General features: G+C 46.5%; 5 protein-coding genes across 5 annotated transcripts; 4 read left to right on the forward strand and 1 right to left on the reverse strand.

The window, feature by feature from the left end:
* Nucleotides 1-104: 104 nt before the first annotated feature.
* Nucleotides 105-3353, forward strand: JR316_0007386 (Tyrosine-protein kinase; the record flags this gene model as incomplete). The annotated part of the gene is made up of 10 exons (XM_047893129.1): nt 105-521; nt 581-736; nt 795-956; nt 1009-1621; nt 1670-2280; nt 2335-2397; nt 2454-2670; nt 2728-2765; nt 2835-3071; nt 3120-3353. The coding sequence occupies 10 exons, from the start codon at nt 105-107 to the stop codon at nt 3351-3353; spliced, it is 2748 nt and encodes a 915-aa protein (XP_047748411.1).
* A 439-nt stretch (nt 3354-3792) lies between these two features.
* On the forward strand, nt 3793-5974 carry JR316_0007387 (Histone deacetylase HOS3; the record flags this gene model as incomplete). Its single annotated transcript, XM_047893130.1, has 8 exons — nt 3793-3825; nt 3873-4302; nt 4362-4571; nt 4635-4691; nt 4759-4904; nt 4957-5168; nt 5230-5497; nt 5552-5974. The coding sequence occupies 8 exons, from the start codon at nt 3793-3795 to the stop codon at nt 5972-5974; spliced, it is 1779 nt and encodes a 592-aa protein (XP_047748412.1).
* A 147-nt stretch (nt 5975-6121) lies between these two features.
* On the reverse strand, nt 6122-7248 carry JR316_0007388 (Putative mitochondrial carrier protein PET8; the record flags this gene model as incomplete). The annotated part of the gene is made up of 6 exons (XM_047893131.1): nt 6122-6298; nt 6347-6532; nt 6585-6749; nt 6828-6931; nt 6995-7151; nt 7207-7248. 6 exons carry the CDS (start codon nt 7246-7248, stop codon nt 6122-6124), a joined length of 831 nt encoding a protein of 276 aa, XP_047748413.1.
* A 156-nt stretch (nt 7249-7404) lies between these two features.
* JR316_0007389 (uncharacterized protein) lies at nt 7405-9186 on the forward strand (the record flags this gene model as incomplete). The annotated part of the gene is made up of 2 exons (XM_047893132.1): nt 7405-8378; nt 8631-9186. The coding sequence occupies 2 exons, from the start codon at nt 7405-7407 to the stop codon at nt 9184-9186; spliced, it is 1530 nt and encodes a 509-aa protein (XP_047748414.1).
* Nucleotides 9187-11757: 2571 nt separating this feature from the next.
* Nucleotides 11758-14096, forward strand: JR316_0007390 (putative 4-coumarate--CoA ligase 2; the record flags this gene model as incomplete). The annotated part of the gene is made up of 8 exons (XM_047893133.1): nt 11758-11914; nt 11966-12162; nt 12215-12590; nt 12688-12770; nt 12817-12983; nt 13038-13239; nt 13292-13624; nt 13674-14096. 8 exons carry the CDS (start codon nt 11758-11760, stop codon nt 14094-14096), a joined length of 1938 nt encoding a protein of 645 aa, XP_047748415.1.
* Nucleotides 14097-14892: the final 796 nt, after the last annotated feature.

A 14892-nucleotide genomic window follows, 5' to 3' on the forward strand; every position in this document is an offset into this window, starting at 1 on the left:
CGGCGAATTATTGAATGCAGATTGAATCTATGTTGCTTTCTCTCTCTCCCTCTTCAGAACACCATGATATGATCCCATGATGCTCATTGTTCGGTATCCCTCATATGTCAGCCCATCACATAGGTATACAGCACCCAAGGGTGCCCTCGGAACTTCTTTGCCAAGAAAGCTTCAAGACACTTTCGCGTCTGCACCTCATCTCTGAATTCAAGCCCTGGTTAGAGTACACGCGGGAATACGTTCGACGTCGCGTAAACTCACCCTTTCTTCTCCTGTGGGATTGCATTTGCTTTGGTGCACCACTCAACACACTCCTCCAACTTCTAGGATCGCCAACCCCTCGGTATCTAAGCGTTTCGGCGGACGAGTTCGACTTCAATGTGTCCATTGCGCAACGAGAACAGCTGTTTTCCAACTTCATTCAGCGGGTGCAGACATTAGAATCGCAAGGAAGACTGTCATATGGAGAGGTGTTAAGAGTGGATGACTTTACGAGTGGGATTAATGCCGGGTACTTGAGGGTGTGCAAACTCTCCTTGCTCAACGAATATCACCACTGAGACAATCCACGTTTGTTTAGATTCTGAAAACAATCAATCGTATTCTGTTCGCCCTGCAAACAGAACATCCTGGTATATTCTCCTTGCCCCATGGCTCTGCAGCAAGGCGTTCTTCGCTTATCGAACAGCTTGTCATCGCAGAGCGTTCCCACAACTCCAAATTGATCCAGACGGCGGTAAGATTGTATTGAAACTATGTAACTTGTCAAATATTAGAATAAACACGACCCACAGGATTCGGCTGCTAAGCTATATGAAGACCCGGAGGCTGCTCATCCTTCGCTGGAGGGATTTATTGTCAATTGTTCCCGACTTGTGCCCTATCACGAACACGTTTTGAAAGCCCTTTCGCAAGTGGATGTCATCGAGAACTGGCAGCATATATTTGCGTTTCATGTGTGTCATAGCGTCACGCTTTGATGCAGCTATTAGACTAACGGAATTTCAGAACAAAGTCTTTTTTACCCGAATGAACAGTGCCTACCGCTCCATTTGTGCCAACTATCTCACCTTTGAAAACTTCCTTAATCGTCAAAACAGTCGAGCAAGAGAGGACGCCAAAATCATTCTGAGAAACCTCTCAGAAATAATCTCACGTTTTTCCGATTATTCTTCGCACCTTCAGGCTATTCTTGATGTTTCTTCTCCTACGGAACATGAATCATACGATGGTCTTTGTATCATGAGCCTTGAATCTGCCACAATCTCAGATTCTCTCGTTGAAGTGGGTCGGGAATTACGCACAATGTGGTGTTTTAATAATTTACGCCCTCGACTTGGCTCTCAGACACTACTCGACGAAGATGCCCTGGGAAATATCCTACATGACGACTGCATGCTTGTCGACCCTGCTTCCGGCCAACATTATTCTGTATTTCTTTTTGAAAAAATGTTGATATGCTGTACCGACCACCGGAGGAGCGACAGCATCGACCTTGGGCACGTTCGGTATCCTGTCAAACCATGGGAAATAGGACCAGCTTTGGCGGAACAGTATCCACTCGTCATCATGCTCTCAATACCGACAGACAGCCTAAAATTACTTCACTGCATAGACACTGGTACGTGGTGTATTTCTGCACAAACATAACACTTACACATTTCACTAGCCATCTTCGAGATTTCCTGGGGCAGTAAATCAGAATGCAGTATCATCTTTTATCCCATAATTCATCGGCAATACACCCAATGGACGACATTACTGGAGCCTTTTGTATCACGAGTCAGCCATTCAACGTCCGTTCCACGGTATCTCGAAGACAGCGACGGCGTTAGTGTCTATTCCGGCGTCTCTCTTCTTCCCACAGAAGACGAAATATTTGGCATCAAGTCCGTTATAGCGCGTCCGTGGAGCCTCATAGGGAGAAAGGGCAATCGCTCTGAGAGTTCGTCTATGATAGGTGTTGAGACCAGCGATAAAGCCTCTATCCTGAGCCCTAACCTATTGCCTACGTTATTTGTCAACGATCTGCCTCGAAGCCCACTTCATTTGAGCTTTGTCCCGGAAGACGGGATTCCTTCATTGCATCATCTCACCGAGTCTCCTACTGAATATGAACCTGCAGAGGGAGGACACTTACTTAATAATGGATATGCAGATTCGATATCATTTCCTGACCTGACACAGCACATTGTAAAGGAAGGTTATTATCCCATTGCGCATGGAGGTTTTTCGGACGTGTGGAAGGCCACCTGGACGAAGAAGGATGGAACTATGCAGGTATTTCTCGTTGCATCATAGCCTTACATACTCTGTTCTGATGTTATTGTTTAGGTTGCTGTCAAAGTCATACGCAACACGATAAATGAAGGTGCTGCGAAAGAGAAACTTGTCCAGGTTTGCAGATCCATAATGAGTATAAATTTACTGCTCTTACTTCCAAAATATTATAGCGACTACACCAGGAGCTCAGCATCTGGAAAGGACTCTTGCATCCACATATTTTGGAATTGTGTGGAACTGTTACTGGATATGGTCCTTACGTCTCCATGGTGTGCCCTTGGCTTAAAAATGGTAGTCTGACAAAGTATCTCGAGCGTTGTGGTGACATACTCACAGTGGGCGACCGCTTGAGGCTTATATCGGAGATAGCGTCTGGATTAAACTATCGTACGCATTGCATCTTATTTTTCTACTACTATTGATATAATTGACACTACTCAATAGTGCATTCTCGTCCTGTTGTGCATGGTGATTTGACTGGGGTAGGTTCTGTACTATATCTTGCACACCCTATCACTTCATGACGCTCGCTCCGGCATTCTCTTTAACAGTCGAATGTTCTCATTGACGATGACTTGCATGCACGTCTGTGTGATTTTGGACTTTCCACTCTTATCATGGAGGAATGCCAAGATGACAACGTTTCTGTTCAGTCGGTATATACGTCACATCTCGGTGGCTCAGTTCGCTGGGCAGACGCCTATTTGTTCCGCGCCTTCGACGAAAACGCTGTTCCTGTTATTGGGACCTCAAGCGACATATACTCATTTGGAAGTGTCATGCTCGAAGTCTGTATTTCACTATCTTCCTACTCTTCATAGCTAAAAAATCTTTAGGTCCTTTCCGGACGCATGCCGTATCATTACTTGCGCACCGATGCCCAGGTTGTCATTCAATTGCATCAAGGTATTAAGCCTCGTCGTCCGTCAGCATCGTTCGTAGACGATGCACAATGGGATTTGATTCAAATGTGCTGGAAGGAACTCCCTGAGGAGAGACCTACTTCCAGCCAGGTTTTGAAGATTTCAAAAGATCTGTTTGAGCGTTGGATACAGTCTGAAGCTCGATAGAACGCCGTGATAACTCGGTTTAAACTTCGCTTTGCTATTCACATGTACTTGCGCGTTTTGTATCATTATGTACTAAGTTGTATTAAATTATGCTAACAGAGCTCTTTCTATAACAATACTTAGATGGATTAGTGCTTAAAAGGCACTGTCCTTTAATTAACATCTCAAGGGCTGGTTAGTAACCAGTGTTCGCACGACATGCGCGTCTGAGCCTGCCCTAATCCGCCCACGTGATGAATTGAGTGGCGCGCGACAACACTCATTTTGATTCGAAGTTTGTTCGAAGTTTGATTTAACTTTGATCTAACCTACTACCGCACACTGAACTTGCCTTACCTTATCTTCAAGTAAACCTCCTTTCTCAGGGCTCTATACACTTAAAGATCTGGACACACTTCACGAAAAACCCTCATGGCAGATTTCAACTCCAGTTCAAGCCATGGCTCTCGGGGATTACCTCAACCTAGTCCAAGTACACTTAAAAACTCGGCAATTTTTATACAGCATGCTTGCTTGCAGCATAAATACATACGTTCGAGGGACCTTTCGGCGATTGTAGAAAGACCGGAACGTCTGCGTGCCATCAACGTCGGGCTTTCTGCAGCCATTGCGCGTCTCGAGGAGTTAATCCCTCTGCAAGAGAATCCCAAGTCAGATACTGGTTCGCAGGATGCAGAGGCTACGAGAGAAGCAAATGACCTGGTAGATGTTATGAACAAATTGACCATTGACCCGAACCTTTCTTCAACTCAGAAATCGCCCGTCAGGATTATCCACAGCCAAGCGACATCTAATATCTTATCGGACCCAGCCATTAAGTTCATCCATGGCGATATTGAAAGAGACGAATACCTAGAGAATCTCTCTCAATGGATCAAAGAAAGCCAAGACAAGATCTCCAATGGCGGGTCTGAGATTCCAGAGGGTTATGCCCAAGGCGATCTATACCGTGCGTTCAGTGCCATTCATTGTCTTGCTGCCCGATAACACTAAGGACTGTAAGGTTAGTATGTCCTGGGTCCCTCAATGCTCTCCAGGGAGCAGTAGGCACAGTATGCGAAGCCGTAGATGATATCATGTCGTCTTGCAGATCCAACGCTACCCATCCGCCTTTACACCGTGCCTTTGTCGCCATTCGCCCCCCTGGGCATCACTGTGGCGAGGATACGCCTTCGGGCTTCTGCTTCCTCAACAACGTTGCTGTAGGCGCTGCACATGGTGTGTTTCTTTTGTTCTTTCACTCCAGCAAAATTTTTTAGCTGACCAATTTCCCCCTAAAAGCGCATCTTCAGCATGGCGTTAAACGGGTAGTGATCTTTGACATCGACTTACACCATGGTAACGGATTTTTACTCTATTTGCAAGAATGGTTAACAGTTTACGGCTATTCTTGCCTTATCTCTAGGAAATGGCACTCAATCGGTTGTGTGGCAAATAAACGAAGAAACCTATCGTCAAACCCTCGAAAGCGAGGGAGGAAGTCCAAACGAGAAAACTGGACCACAGGTGTACTATGGTTCCATCCATGACATCTTATCATACCCCTGTGAAGTGAGTATTGAAGGCCATGGCCTTTGATCATTTACTGACGGACGCACTGTAGGATGGCAAGGTTCCTCTTGTCCAAGCTGCCTCTGTCTCTCTCCATAAATCACATGGACAATATATCGAGAACATTCACTTGGAGACATATACTTCTGAAGAGCACTTCTGGGACGTACTCTACAAGGATAAATATAGCAAACTTCTCAGTAAAGCTCGAGACTTCCTCGATGACACTGGCGGACCTGGGGACGACGTACTGGTGTTCATCAGGTGGGTTGTGTTCCAACTTTTTCTCAATGTAATTTATCTTAACTCGAGCTTGGTCTTATAGCTGTGGCATGGACGCATGCGAACATGAATATGAATCAATGTCAAGGCATAATCGCAAAGTACCAGCGTCCTTTTACCACCGATTTGCGAGGGACGCATGTGCCTTCAGTGACAGATACGCTGGAGGTCGATTAATAAGTGTCCTCGAAGGAGGATACAGTGACAGGGCCCTCATAAGTGGGGCGATGGCACATCTTTCGGGATTAGTTGATACCCCAGACGGAATACAAGTCGACGAGCAGTGGTGGAGCATCCCGAATCTTGTTAAGGTAACCACGATAAACTCAAACTCCTGCTTGAATCTAACTAACGAAACTCTGTAGCTGGAGGCAGCGACAAAGAAAAGAAGAGGCGGTCGTCCTTCCTTGCCTGCAAAGGGATCAGTAGAGCCATGGATTGAGCGCACACTGTCGATCTTTTCCTCGATAGACGGTTCGGCGTCGACGACGTCATCACGTTCCACTTTCATTCCCCCGAGTTCCCGAACGCTGCGTGATCGGACGAAGGGAAGAGAAGCGATGCCTAAGTCACCGCCGGCATCATCGGCCTCCACGAAGCCTGTGTCCAGCAGCAAGGTCAAACCGGGTGCCAATATCAAATCTGGCGACGAAAGTTTTGCTTCCACTGGCAGCAGCCCATTGACAAGTCCGAGTCCGAGTTCAAGTGAAGACGAGGCCCCGCCCATCAAGAGGCTTCCAAAGGTTATTTTGAAGCTTGGAAAGGCACCTGAATCTCCCTCAAGTTGACGTTTCGGGTCGTTGGGAGAGCGAAGCGGTCTCTGGATGATGGAAATGGAGTGCAACGCGCCCCCTTCTAGCGCCAGATAGCTGGACACGGTCCACGCAGTTGCTTTCTATTAGTTTGTCGTCTAAATGTAATGATAAATGTAAGAGTCACAGGCCCATAAGGCCGTGCACGGCCCATTCGTAGACCCCTAAGAATACGGCACCACCAGCGGATATCCAAAGCGTCCGTGGTACTACACCTGCAAACAGCGCTTTTGGTCCCTCTGTGACATAGATTTTCCTAAACCTGGTTAGTAAAGAGGGAAGTTTTGACTTGGTGGCGTCCTGAGAATGGTTGAGCAATGTAGTTAGTTAAAAGGAAAAAAAACTGACCCGTGTGTCAAGCATGACTCGGGTTTTGAGAACATCTAAAGGTGTCGTCAGTGCTGCTGCCACTCCACCAGCGATACTTCCGCAAATGGCTGCTTCATGAGCGTACAGCGGTTTGCGATTGAGCTTTCGCGACAGCTGAAGTTTCAAGAATTCATACAACGGGAATTGCAGCGATGTGAATGGGATCTTTCGGAAGAATGAGCAGGAAAAAAGACATTGAAAGACAGCATATACGCACTTCTCGCATGACTGTTATGCCAAATCCCCTGTAAAACCCTCTCAATCCATTGTTCGACAAGACGAGTTTGGCCGCCGAGAAGGATGAAGCGCCCTGCGCACCGTACGTCGACGTCTGCATCCGTGTCTTGATGACTTCTGTTGGTACGCGAATTAAGCAGGCAGCCTGAAATCAACGAGCGAATAAACCAAGGAAATCGCGTAAATGGGACGCTTGTAAATGTCTGCTAGAGAAGACCCGTACAACTTCCGCCACGGACGCTGCTACCATGTGCTTCACGGGTGCGAGTCCCTCAGAAAGAGGAAGCGCATTCTTCATTGCTTCATAAGTCGAAAAAAATGCAGCAGCTGAGATTAAAAGAAGGATTGCGCGTCACAAATTGTAATACAGAAATTGCGAAAGAAACTCACCTCCCGGAGCACTGCCCACCCCAACACTTCCAACACCCTTATACACCCCAGAGAACCCACCAGCTGCCCTGAACCCTTGCGACGATTGAAGCCTCGTCTTGATGGTATCTATTGGAAAAAAGAGAAGGTCTACAGAGGTCCCTGCAATACCACCCGCCTAGAATGTGATTAGTGGTATGTTGTCGTTGCAACAAAAAATGCAAAGTGTATACCAGAAGTGACTGAAGAAACGTCGGGCTAGTTTCTAAAGTCATTTCGACGAAGTAGTTGACAATGATGCAACAAAAGGACCTACCGTCGCTGTTGAATTGCGGAGCAGAACGGCGGAGTCCGCCGGCATCGAGCACCGAGAGGCACCGAGTAGCACACTTCGACTTTTAAACTCGCACCCCATTCTATTTCTATCAGACATGCAGCACAACTTGGACGATCTTGCCAAATGCAACGACTATCCATCTGATGAGGCCATTTCTGAAGTCAAAGGACTTCTCTCTAAGCCATGGAAGCGTTTGGAAGAGACCAATGCCGAAATCAATCGCCTTGAAGTTTTGCTAAAAAAATTAAAACAAACGCGAACGGGGATCGAGGGGTCAATGAATCGTTACAGCAGTATACTGGCCCCAATTCGTCGTGTCCCCGAAGATATTCTTCAAATGATCTTTATACATTGTCTCCCTACCCATCGCAACCCTACCATGGGAGCTTCGAACCCCCCGATGCTACTCACACGAATCTGTCGCCGATGGAGGTCCATTGCATTTTCTTTACCCATATTATGGGCTAGAATTCACATTCCTTTTCGAATAGTAGGTGATATACACCCTCAACATCCAGGATATCTGATTGTGCCAGCGCATACAGTTTCAACTGTGCTACAACATAGATGTCAGGCCGTCGCGGATTGGTTGACGCGATCTGGGGATTGTCCATTGTCGATTTCTATCACTTGCCTGAAGGATTATCATCATGACTGTGATTTCCAACCCGAAACTTCAATATTACTCCTCAAAATCGTGGCGAAATATGCACCACGTTGGGCGTTTATGCAGTTGAAGATTCCCCTTGAAACTTATCGCGAGCTCGAAACCATTCTGTCCTCATGTCAGCTTCCTATGCTTGTCCGTCTTAGGGCAGATATATCCGATGAAGCGAGTGATGTGTACTGGCGACCTTCACTAGGACTACTCGAATCCCGCAACTTGCAATTCGTATCGTTACGCCTTCCGTACTCTTGGGGTGCCAGACTGCAGGTGCTCGCTCAAAGACTCCAGCTTCATCAAAACATTACCTATCTTTCTATTCCCATGCCCTGTCCAGTTGACGATGTGATCAGACTTCTAAGGTCTTGCCCTCGCATTAATTATCTCCGTCTTTCACTCGAAAGGTATGAGCTTCAACATAAGAACCTCCAAGTTGTATTGCTGCCATGCCTAAGATACCTGATGATTGAAGATGATTTCGCGGTGTCTCAAAACAGAGAAAATATATATAGCTTTCTAATTTGCCCACAGCTTCAGTGGATAGATTGGCGAAATCCCTCCATCATTGGGCAATTCTCCTTCGACGACCCTCCTGGCTCATCCATTCTGTCCCTAGTTGAACGTGTTGTAACACTGAATAGGCTTGCTTTCACTAGGCAACATCTCTCTCCCTCCCAGGTCCATAGACTATTGGATATGGTGCCTGTCAGTTTCATCACGAAGTTGATTCTGAGGTCGGTGCTCGGTAACTGGGAAGATGTGGATACATTCGACCTCGGAATCCTAATTGGACACCACAAGTCAGAAACAACAGCCACGGTTACTGATAAGATCCTCCTTCCACGACTAGAACATTTCGAACTCTATCAAACACGAGTACCAGACGACACAGTGCTCCAATTTGTTCTCAGTCGCACGGGAACTATCCCCAGTATTTCCATCCTCAAATACGTGAAAATCGTGTTTTCTCGAATGAAGATTCCTGGACATGTTGATGTGGAGGACCACGTTCGAATGCACTTGGCACAAACCAGCATAAAGAAGATCCATCTCGAACTAAACTATTTGCTGCCTCTGTATGGAACTGATTCGGAAATAGTTGACCCACTATCTCCGAACTTTATTGGTGATCAGACGCACAATTTGAACTTCAACACTGGAGACAAGACATGGACATTGGAGGAGATGGATGATGAAATTGATATTCCTTGATAGGTATACTATACGTAATATCGAGCAAAAGGCCTTTTGCCCCTCACAAGTTGACTCAGCCATATATATAGCTTGATTTCGAAAGAAATGGGAAGCTTCCTGAAGCCGCTTCCAGTTTAGTCTCTCGTAGACAGACCACGATACGTACGTATGTGCTTCCAGTTCCCTGGCCTTCAACATTGTCGTTAAATTGATCACGTGATCGATACGCGTCGCGCCTAGCCCCTATTCAAAGTCCACAAGCCATCTGTTGAAAGCTTTACATTTCAAGTGTATGATATCTGGATAACTTGATTTTCAGCTACCATTAAACCAAACTCGATGTATTTTTATCTTTTAATTGTTATAGGATGAACTTGACACACATTATATTTGAAATTGGTGGTTGACCCATCCTATTGGCGATATACCGGAATATAGCTAGTCAGCTACGAGGGTTTTCTATAGCTTAAAGTCTTCTATTTGAGGGAGTAGGATATTCATAGGTCTCTGATGGTCTATTAGATACGACAGGTTTAAAGGCTCGGGGTTATCCTTCTAATTTCTGAGGCCAGGTTTCTGTGATCGAAGAACCAACTTAATCAAGGAATCTAATGAAATCCTTTCATAAAGTTGGCTAATAATACTTTGTGGTAATTAGATTAGACCTGTTTATCGAGACTTGGCGTAATAGGATCATTCCTTGAATAGTTGAAGCAGAGGTGAATGTTGATCATCTGTCGGTGTATCGGAAATATTCACAATATATCTCCACACTCAAATGCGTGAAAGTCATTTCTCGAACAAAGGTGTCCGGAGGCGTCAATATTGAAGAACACGTTCAAATTTACTTAGTAAAAACCAGTATGCAGAGGATTTCTATCGACGTACAACACATGAGACTACCGTATGAATCTCGACCGAAAAGCTACGTTGACCCACTATCTCCTGAATTTATTAGCAATCACACGTACTGTCACGACCCTGGAGAGAGACGTGGACATTGGGGGAGATAGATGATGGAATTGATAGCTCTTGAGCTTGATAGGTTTACCAAACTGTCACATCTCATAAGACATCTCTAAAATTGTTACATCTCTAAGACACTCAGGCCATCTATTGAACAATTTGCCTCGTAAACTTCGGAGAAATATAATTATTTGGAACTAATAGCAGATTACGGTGTGGATCGCTACTACCAACGATACTCTGTCATAAACCCGACTCCCCGGATAGGTCTGGACAGCCCTGTTGCCCCCCATTTCAAGGCATGTTTGTAGCTTACTTCTTTCAGTCTCTCTCAATTCCCGTTCATCGACCCATCCCCAATGACACTGTGGACAGAGAGCGCGATTGGCTGACTGCGGTCGTCAGGTGTGGCGGTGATTCACCGCCGCGCTGATAGAGGTAAATTGATCGTACTCACTCTAACAGCGCGGCTGATCCCTAAATTGGTGGATGCAGTGGACGCTCTGTGAGAAAGCTGCAAAGTTGCTTGTGCCATGGGCGGCTAGTTTCCCGAATTCGTATCCTTAGGGGTGATCCAAACACCCCACCGGTTAACAATGTCGCCGTCGGACTCGAAATCATAATAGAGGACTCTGCCGAGCACAGGTACATGTCTACTTGAATACGCAGAGCTTCACGTTGTTTGGCAGTTATGATAGGTGGTCAAATGGTGTTTTCGGATGGGGAAATGAAGGGGAAGAGATATACAAATTTGATAAATGAACAGAATGCGGGGTGAGGAGGTGGTGCGGGGGAGATCAGACTCGCCAGGTATGATGCATGGATGATCAACGTACATAAGCGATATACATACTTAGATTTGATCGCATGACGGGGGCCGGGGGTAAGCAAGGCGCCCGCGACTGAGAATGCAATCTAATGGAATGTATGTATTTAGGTCTTCCTTGTCCCCAATTGATAATATCTCTGTGATTCTAGGCTGGTTGGAGGGCGGAGTTCAAGTCAGATTCAGGGGGTAGGTATCCACATAGTTCCTTGGAGAGAAACATCGAAACGGAGGAGTTGAGTAAGATTTTTGGGAATTTTTGGAACAAGCTGCGGATTCTAGGCAATATTCCTTGGTTTTATATTCGAAATAGCACAGTTCTGAGTTTCTTCAAGCTGACCCCCTACTGCTCACGCTCCAAATAGCTCCTCGGGTGCAATAATCAGGTGATCATGCACATTGAGGGAGCCGACTGTTGCGTGTTGAACAAACAGCGATTTTTTAGCGAATGTTATACACGTCTCTTAGGTAAATTTAGTTGTATGTTTGTCATACAGCAAACTACACACTCGAATAATTTTTATAAAAGGGGACTTCTATTTATCTAACTTGATCTAGCTAACATAAAGTATATGTTGACCGCTGAAAACATACATCATGATCAGTCGGTGCCTGTAAATGATGGCAGTTTGTTCGGAAATAATGGTGGCCGAAGCCGGTATCGGTTTTCTGGCTACTACACCTTTCAGAACTTCATCATCATCCATGCCGGCGATAATATATAGCTTGAACTCCATTGCTTCCTCGTATACCCTTCCTTTTCAATTCCCTGTCTCCTCCGTCAACCCAGGTTGACAATGTACATCAAGTCGCCGTTTCCAGATCCCCCACAACTCCCAGCAGTCAATGCCCACTACATGTTTTTCAAGAGGCCAGACCAAGCAGAATGGCCAAACTATACAGTGCACATCGACCCAATTGATTCGCTCACCGCAGTCGGAGTAACCACAGCGGGTATATCTTTATGTTTCTACTGCTATCGAATATTCTGATTGGAAGTTCTAGCCACGGCGGTCAATCCAACGGGTCGGCTCATGTATCGCGATTACCTGCGTAACATCGAGGATTTGAGTACAGGACTGGGAGTGAGCGAGGCAGAGGGCGGGTTAGGCTTGCAGGGATGGAAAGAGACTGATAGAGCTGAGAGCGTCAACGCGAAGGCAGGCAGAGAAATCATCGGCATTATCAGTGAAAATTCGTCGGTGAGTGTTCTGTCACCCAAATTGTAATTCTTTTCTCATCTCACTGGAGTAGGACTATATTACTCTCATACATGCATGCATCCGCATTGCAGTTCCATTTGCGCTCATCTCATCTTACAGCACGCCCTTTGAACTCAAACACGCGCTGAAACTCTCGAAAGCTACACGTTTATTCGTTGACGAGGCATTCCTCAGCAATGTCCTACCCGTGGTCAAGGAGGTCGGGCTATCTACGGACCGCGTATATCTTTTGAAGGAGGCCTCTGGTGTTCCTGCGAAGGAAAAGAGGGGCAAGACAAGGAAGACGTTTAGAAGCATCATTGAAGGCGTCAGGCGGCGCGGCACGAAGACGATTGATGTGCGCACGGCGGGGAAGAATACGCTCGCTTATCTCGTATTTTCGAGTGGGACGAGTGGGCTGCCAAAAGGTGGGTTTTCCCCTTCCTTCCTCGCCTGAAGGGAGCAGCGGCTTGAACGCGGTGTTATTTATGCGATCCTGATGCCTTTTGCCTGACAATATCACAGCCGTAATGATTTCACACGGGAATCTCATCTACTCATTGGGACAGGCTATCGTCACTGGGCAGGCTGTCGCAGAGGTACACACTGTACGTTGGGCCATTTTTTGCGTACGCAAATGCTGAGTTTCTCCAGCCCCCACCCCCATTAAACCCCGAAGGTATCCCGGTCACGCTAGCATTCTTACCACTGCACCATACATATGGGCTTCATTCGTACTGCTTCCGCGCAACGCTGATGCCGAGCACGCTGGTTATTCTGCCCAAGTGGAATGTCAAGGTTGCTTTGGATGCCATCCCCAGGTGAGTATTACCATTTCATAACTTCACCACCTCTCATCTTTATCTCCAACTCAGATACAAAGTTTCTTCGCTCCCGCTCATCCCCTCTGTTGTGCATCAACTCGCGAATTATCCAGGGATCGAGAACGCGGATTTCAGCAGCGTGGTGGCTATGAACAGCGGCGCGGCGTATCTCCCGCCTGAGCTAGGCCAGAAGCTGACGAAGCTGGTCAAGGTGGACTTGGATTTAATGGAGGGGTACGGAATGAGCGAAGCAGTATGTCCTTTTGGTTTTCTTCGCCAGACAGCAACACTGACTCCCCCGCTAGACGATAGCCGCAATTGTGCAGCCGTATACAGGGATGCTCAATGGCAAACTGAAACGTATATCGGGGTGCACAGGCGTGCTTCTCCCCGGGATGGAAGCGCGCGTGCTTAGATCAGAGGATGCCGTCCCTCCACCGTCACCGGACACGGTCATCCCAGATGACTGTGAGGTGGACGAGCCCGGGGAGCTGTGGCTGCGCTCTCCGAACGTGGCAGTGGGCTACTGGAATAATCCCAAGGCGAACCGGGAGACGTTTGTCGGCGGGTGGTTGCGCACGGGAGACCGATTCAGAGTGGATAAGGATGGCAATTTCTGGTTTGCTGATCGTGCAAAGGTTCGTTGGTTTCGCTGTGTATTTAGTCTTTACTGATTTCTATTTGTAGGATACGCTAAAGGTGTCAGGCGCGCAGGTGTCCCCGGTCGAAATTGAAGGCTGCCTCCTCGCACACCCGGGAAAGCTTATCACAGACGCAACAGTCGCAGGCGTATCGGGTGGGCGAACCTCCGACGAGAAGGTACCTAGGGCATGGGTCGTGCTCTCCCCAGATGCCTCCGCCTCCCTCGGTCTTGCACCCGACACAGGCAAAGCTGTTGTAGCGGAAAAGGCGATTGCAGAGCTGGACAGGTGGCATAAAGAGAACCTGAGCAAGTATAAGTGGTTAAGGGGCGGGATTGAGATTGTGGATGAGATTCCAAAGAGTCCAACAGGAAAGGTGTTGCGTAGGGTGTTGCAAGATCGGTATGAGCAAGAGTTGAAGAAGCCGAAGAAGGGGAAAGGAAAAACGAAGGCAAAAGCAAAGTTGTAGGGGGAGAAATATGGTTAAGGAAATATTATACCCAAGGGTGTCTCGTAAGGTGTGGTTGGGTAATGACATTCATGATTTATGGTATTAAGGAATGTCAGAGTTTGAGGCGATTCTGACAGTGTCAGGATTCATGACCGATTCTGGGACAGAAATTTGCCTTCGCAGCACGATTCACTCAACCCTAGTTGCTTTGCCCACAATCCACATATCTGCTTCACTGGAATGTCGAGACTTGCTTCTACAATTATTAATTGACATGTCACGGTGCAAAGACTGATTTAGCTAAATCGGGTAGGTTATTACGCTACATTATCTGACTAATAGTAATAACCTTGCAGCGTGTCTTCCAGTTTAACTGGAAAAACTTCTCGTATTTTTTCTTCCAGTTAACATACGAGCATTTCTTACAGTTTGATTTCCACACAAACTGGAGTTCAGTCTGACACCTTGATCTGGTACTTAATGTATAAGACAACTTTAAGGTTCATCTTTTATTCAAAATGTAAGAGAAATTTCTACTGGGAGTTCTACTTGGACTATCTGTGCAAGATACGAGACTTCCGTAGAAGTTAGTTTTACATTCGGAAAATCCCGACGTGAGAATGACATACACACTATCCTTCGTGATAATCATTCAGTTGGGTTGGAATCAACGAAACGCGTACATACATGTAAATAATGCGCTTGTTGATTGACGCGTCACTAATTTAAGCGCGTCTAACCCTAACCTTATAAAATGAATTTGCAAGCCTTTATGGCAAACTGCTCCTTGTGAATTTTATAATGACTGTACCGG

Source organism: Psilocybe cubensis, chromosome 6 (assembly GCF_017499595.1).
Source record: "Psilocybe cubensis strain MGC-MH-2018 chromosome 6, whole genome shotgun sequence".
NCBI classification, from domain to species: Eukaryota; Fungi; Basidiomycota; class Agaricomycetes; order Agaricales; family Agrocybaceae; genus Psilocybe; species Psilocybe cubensis.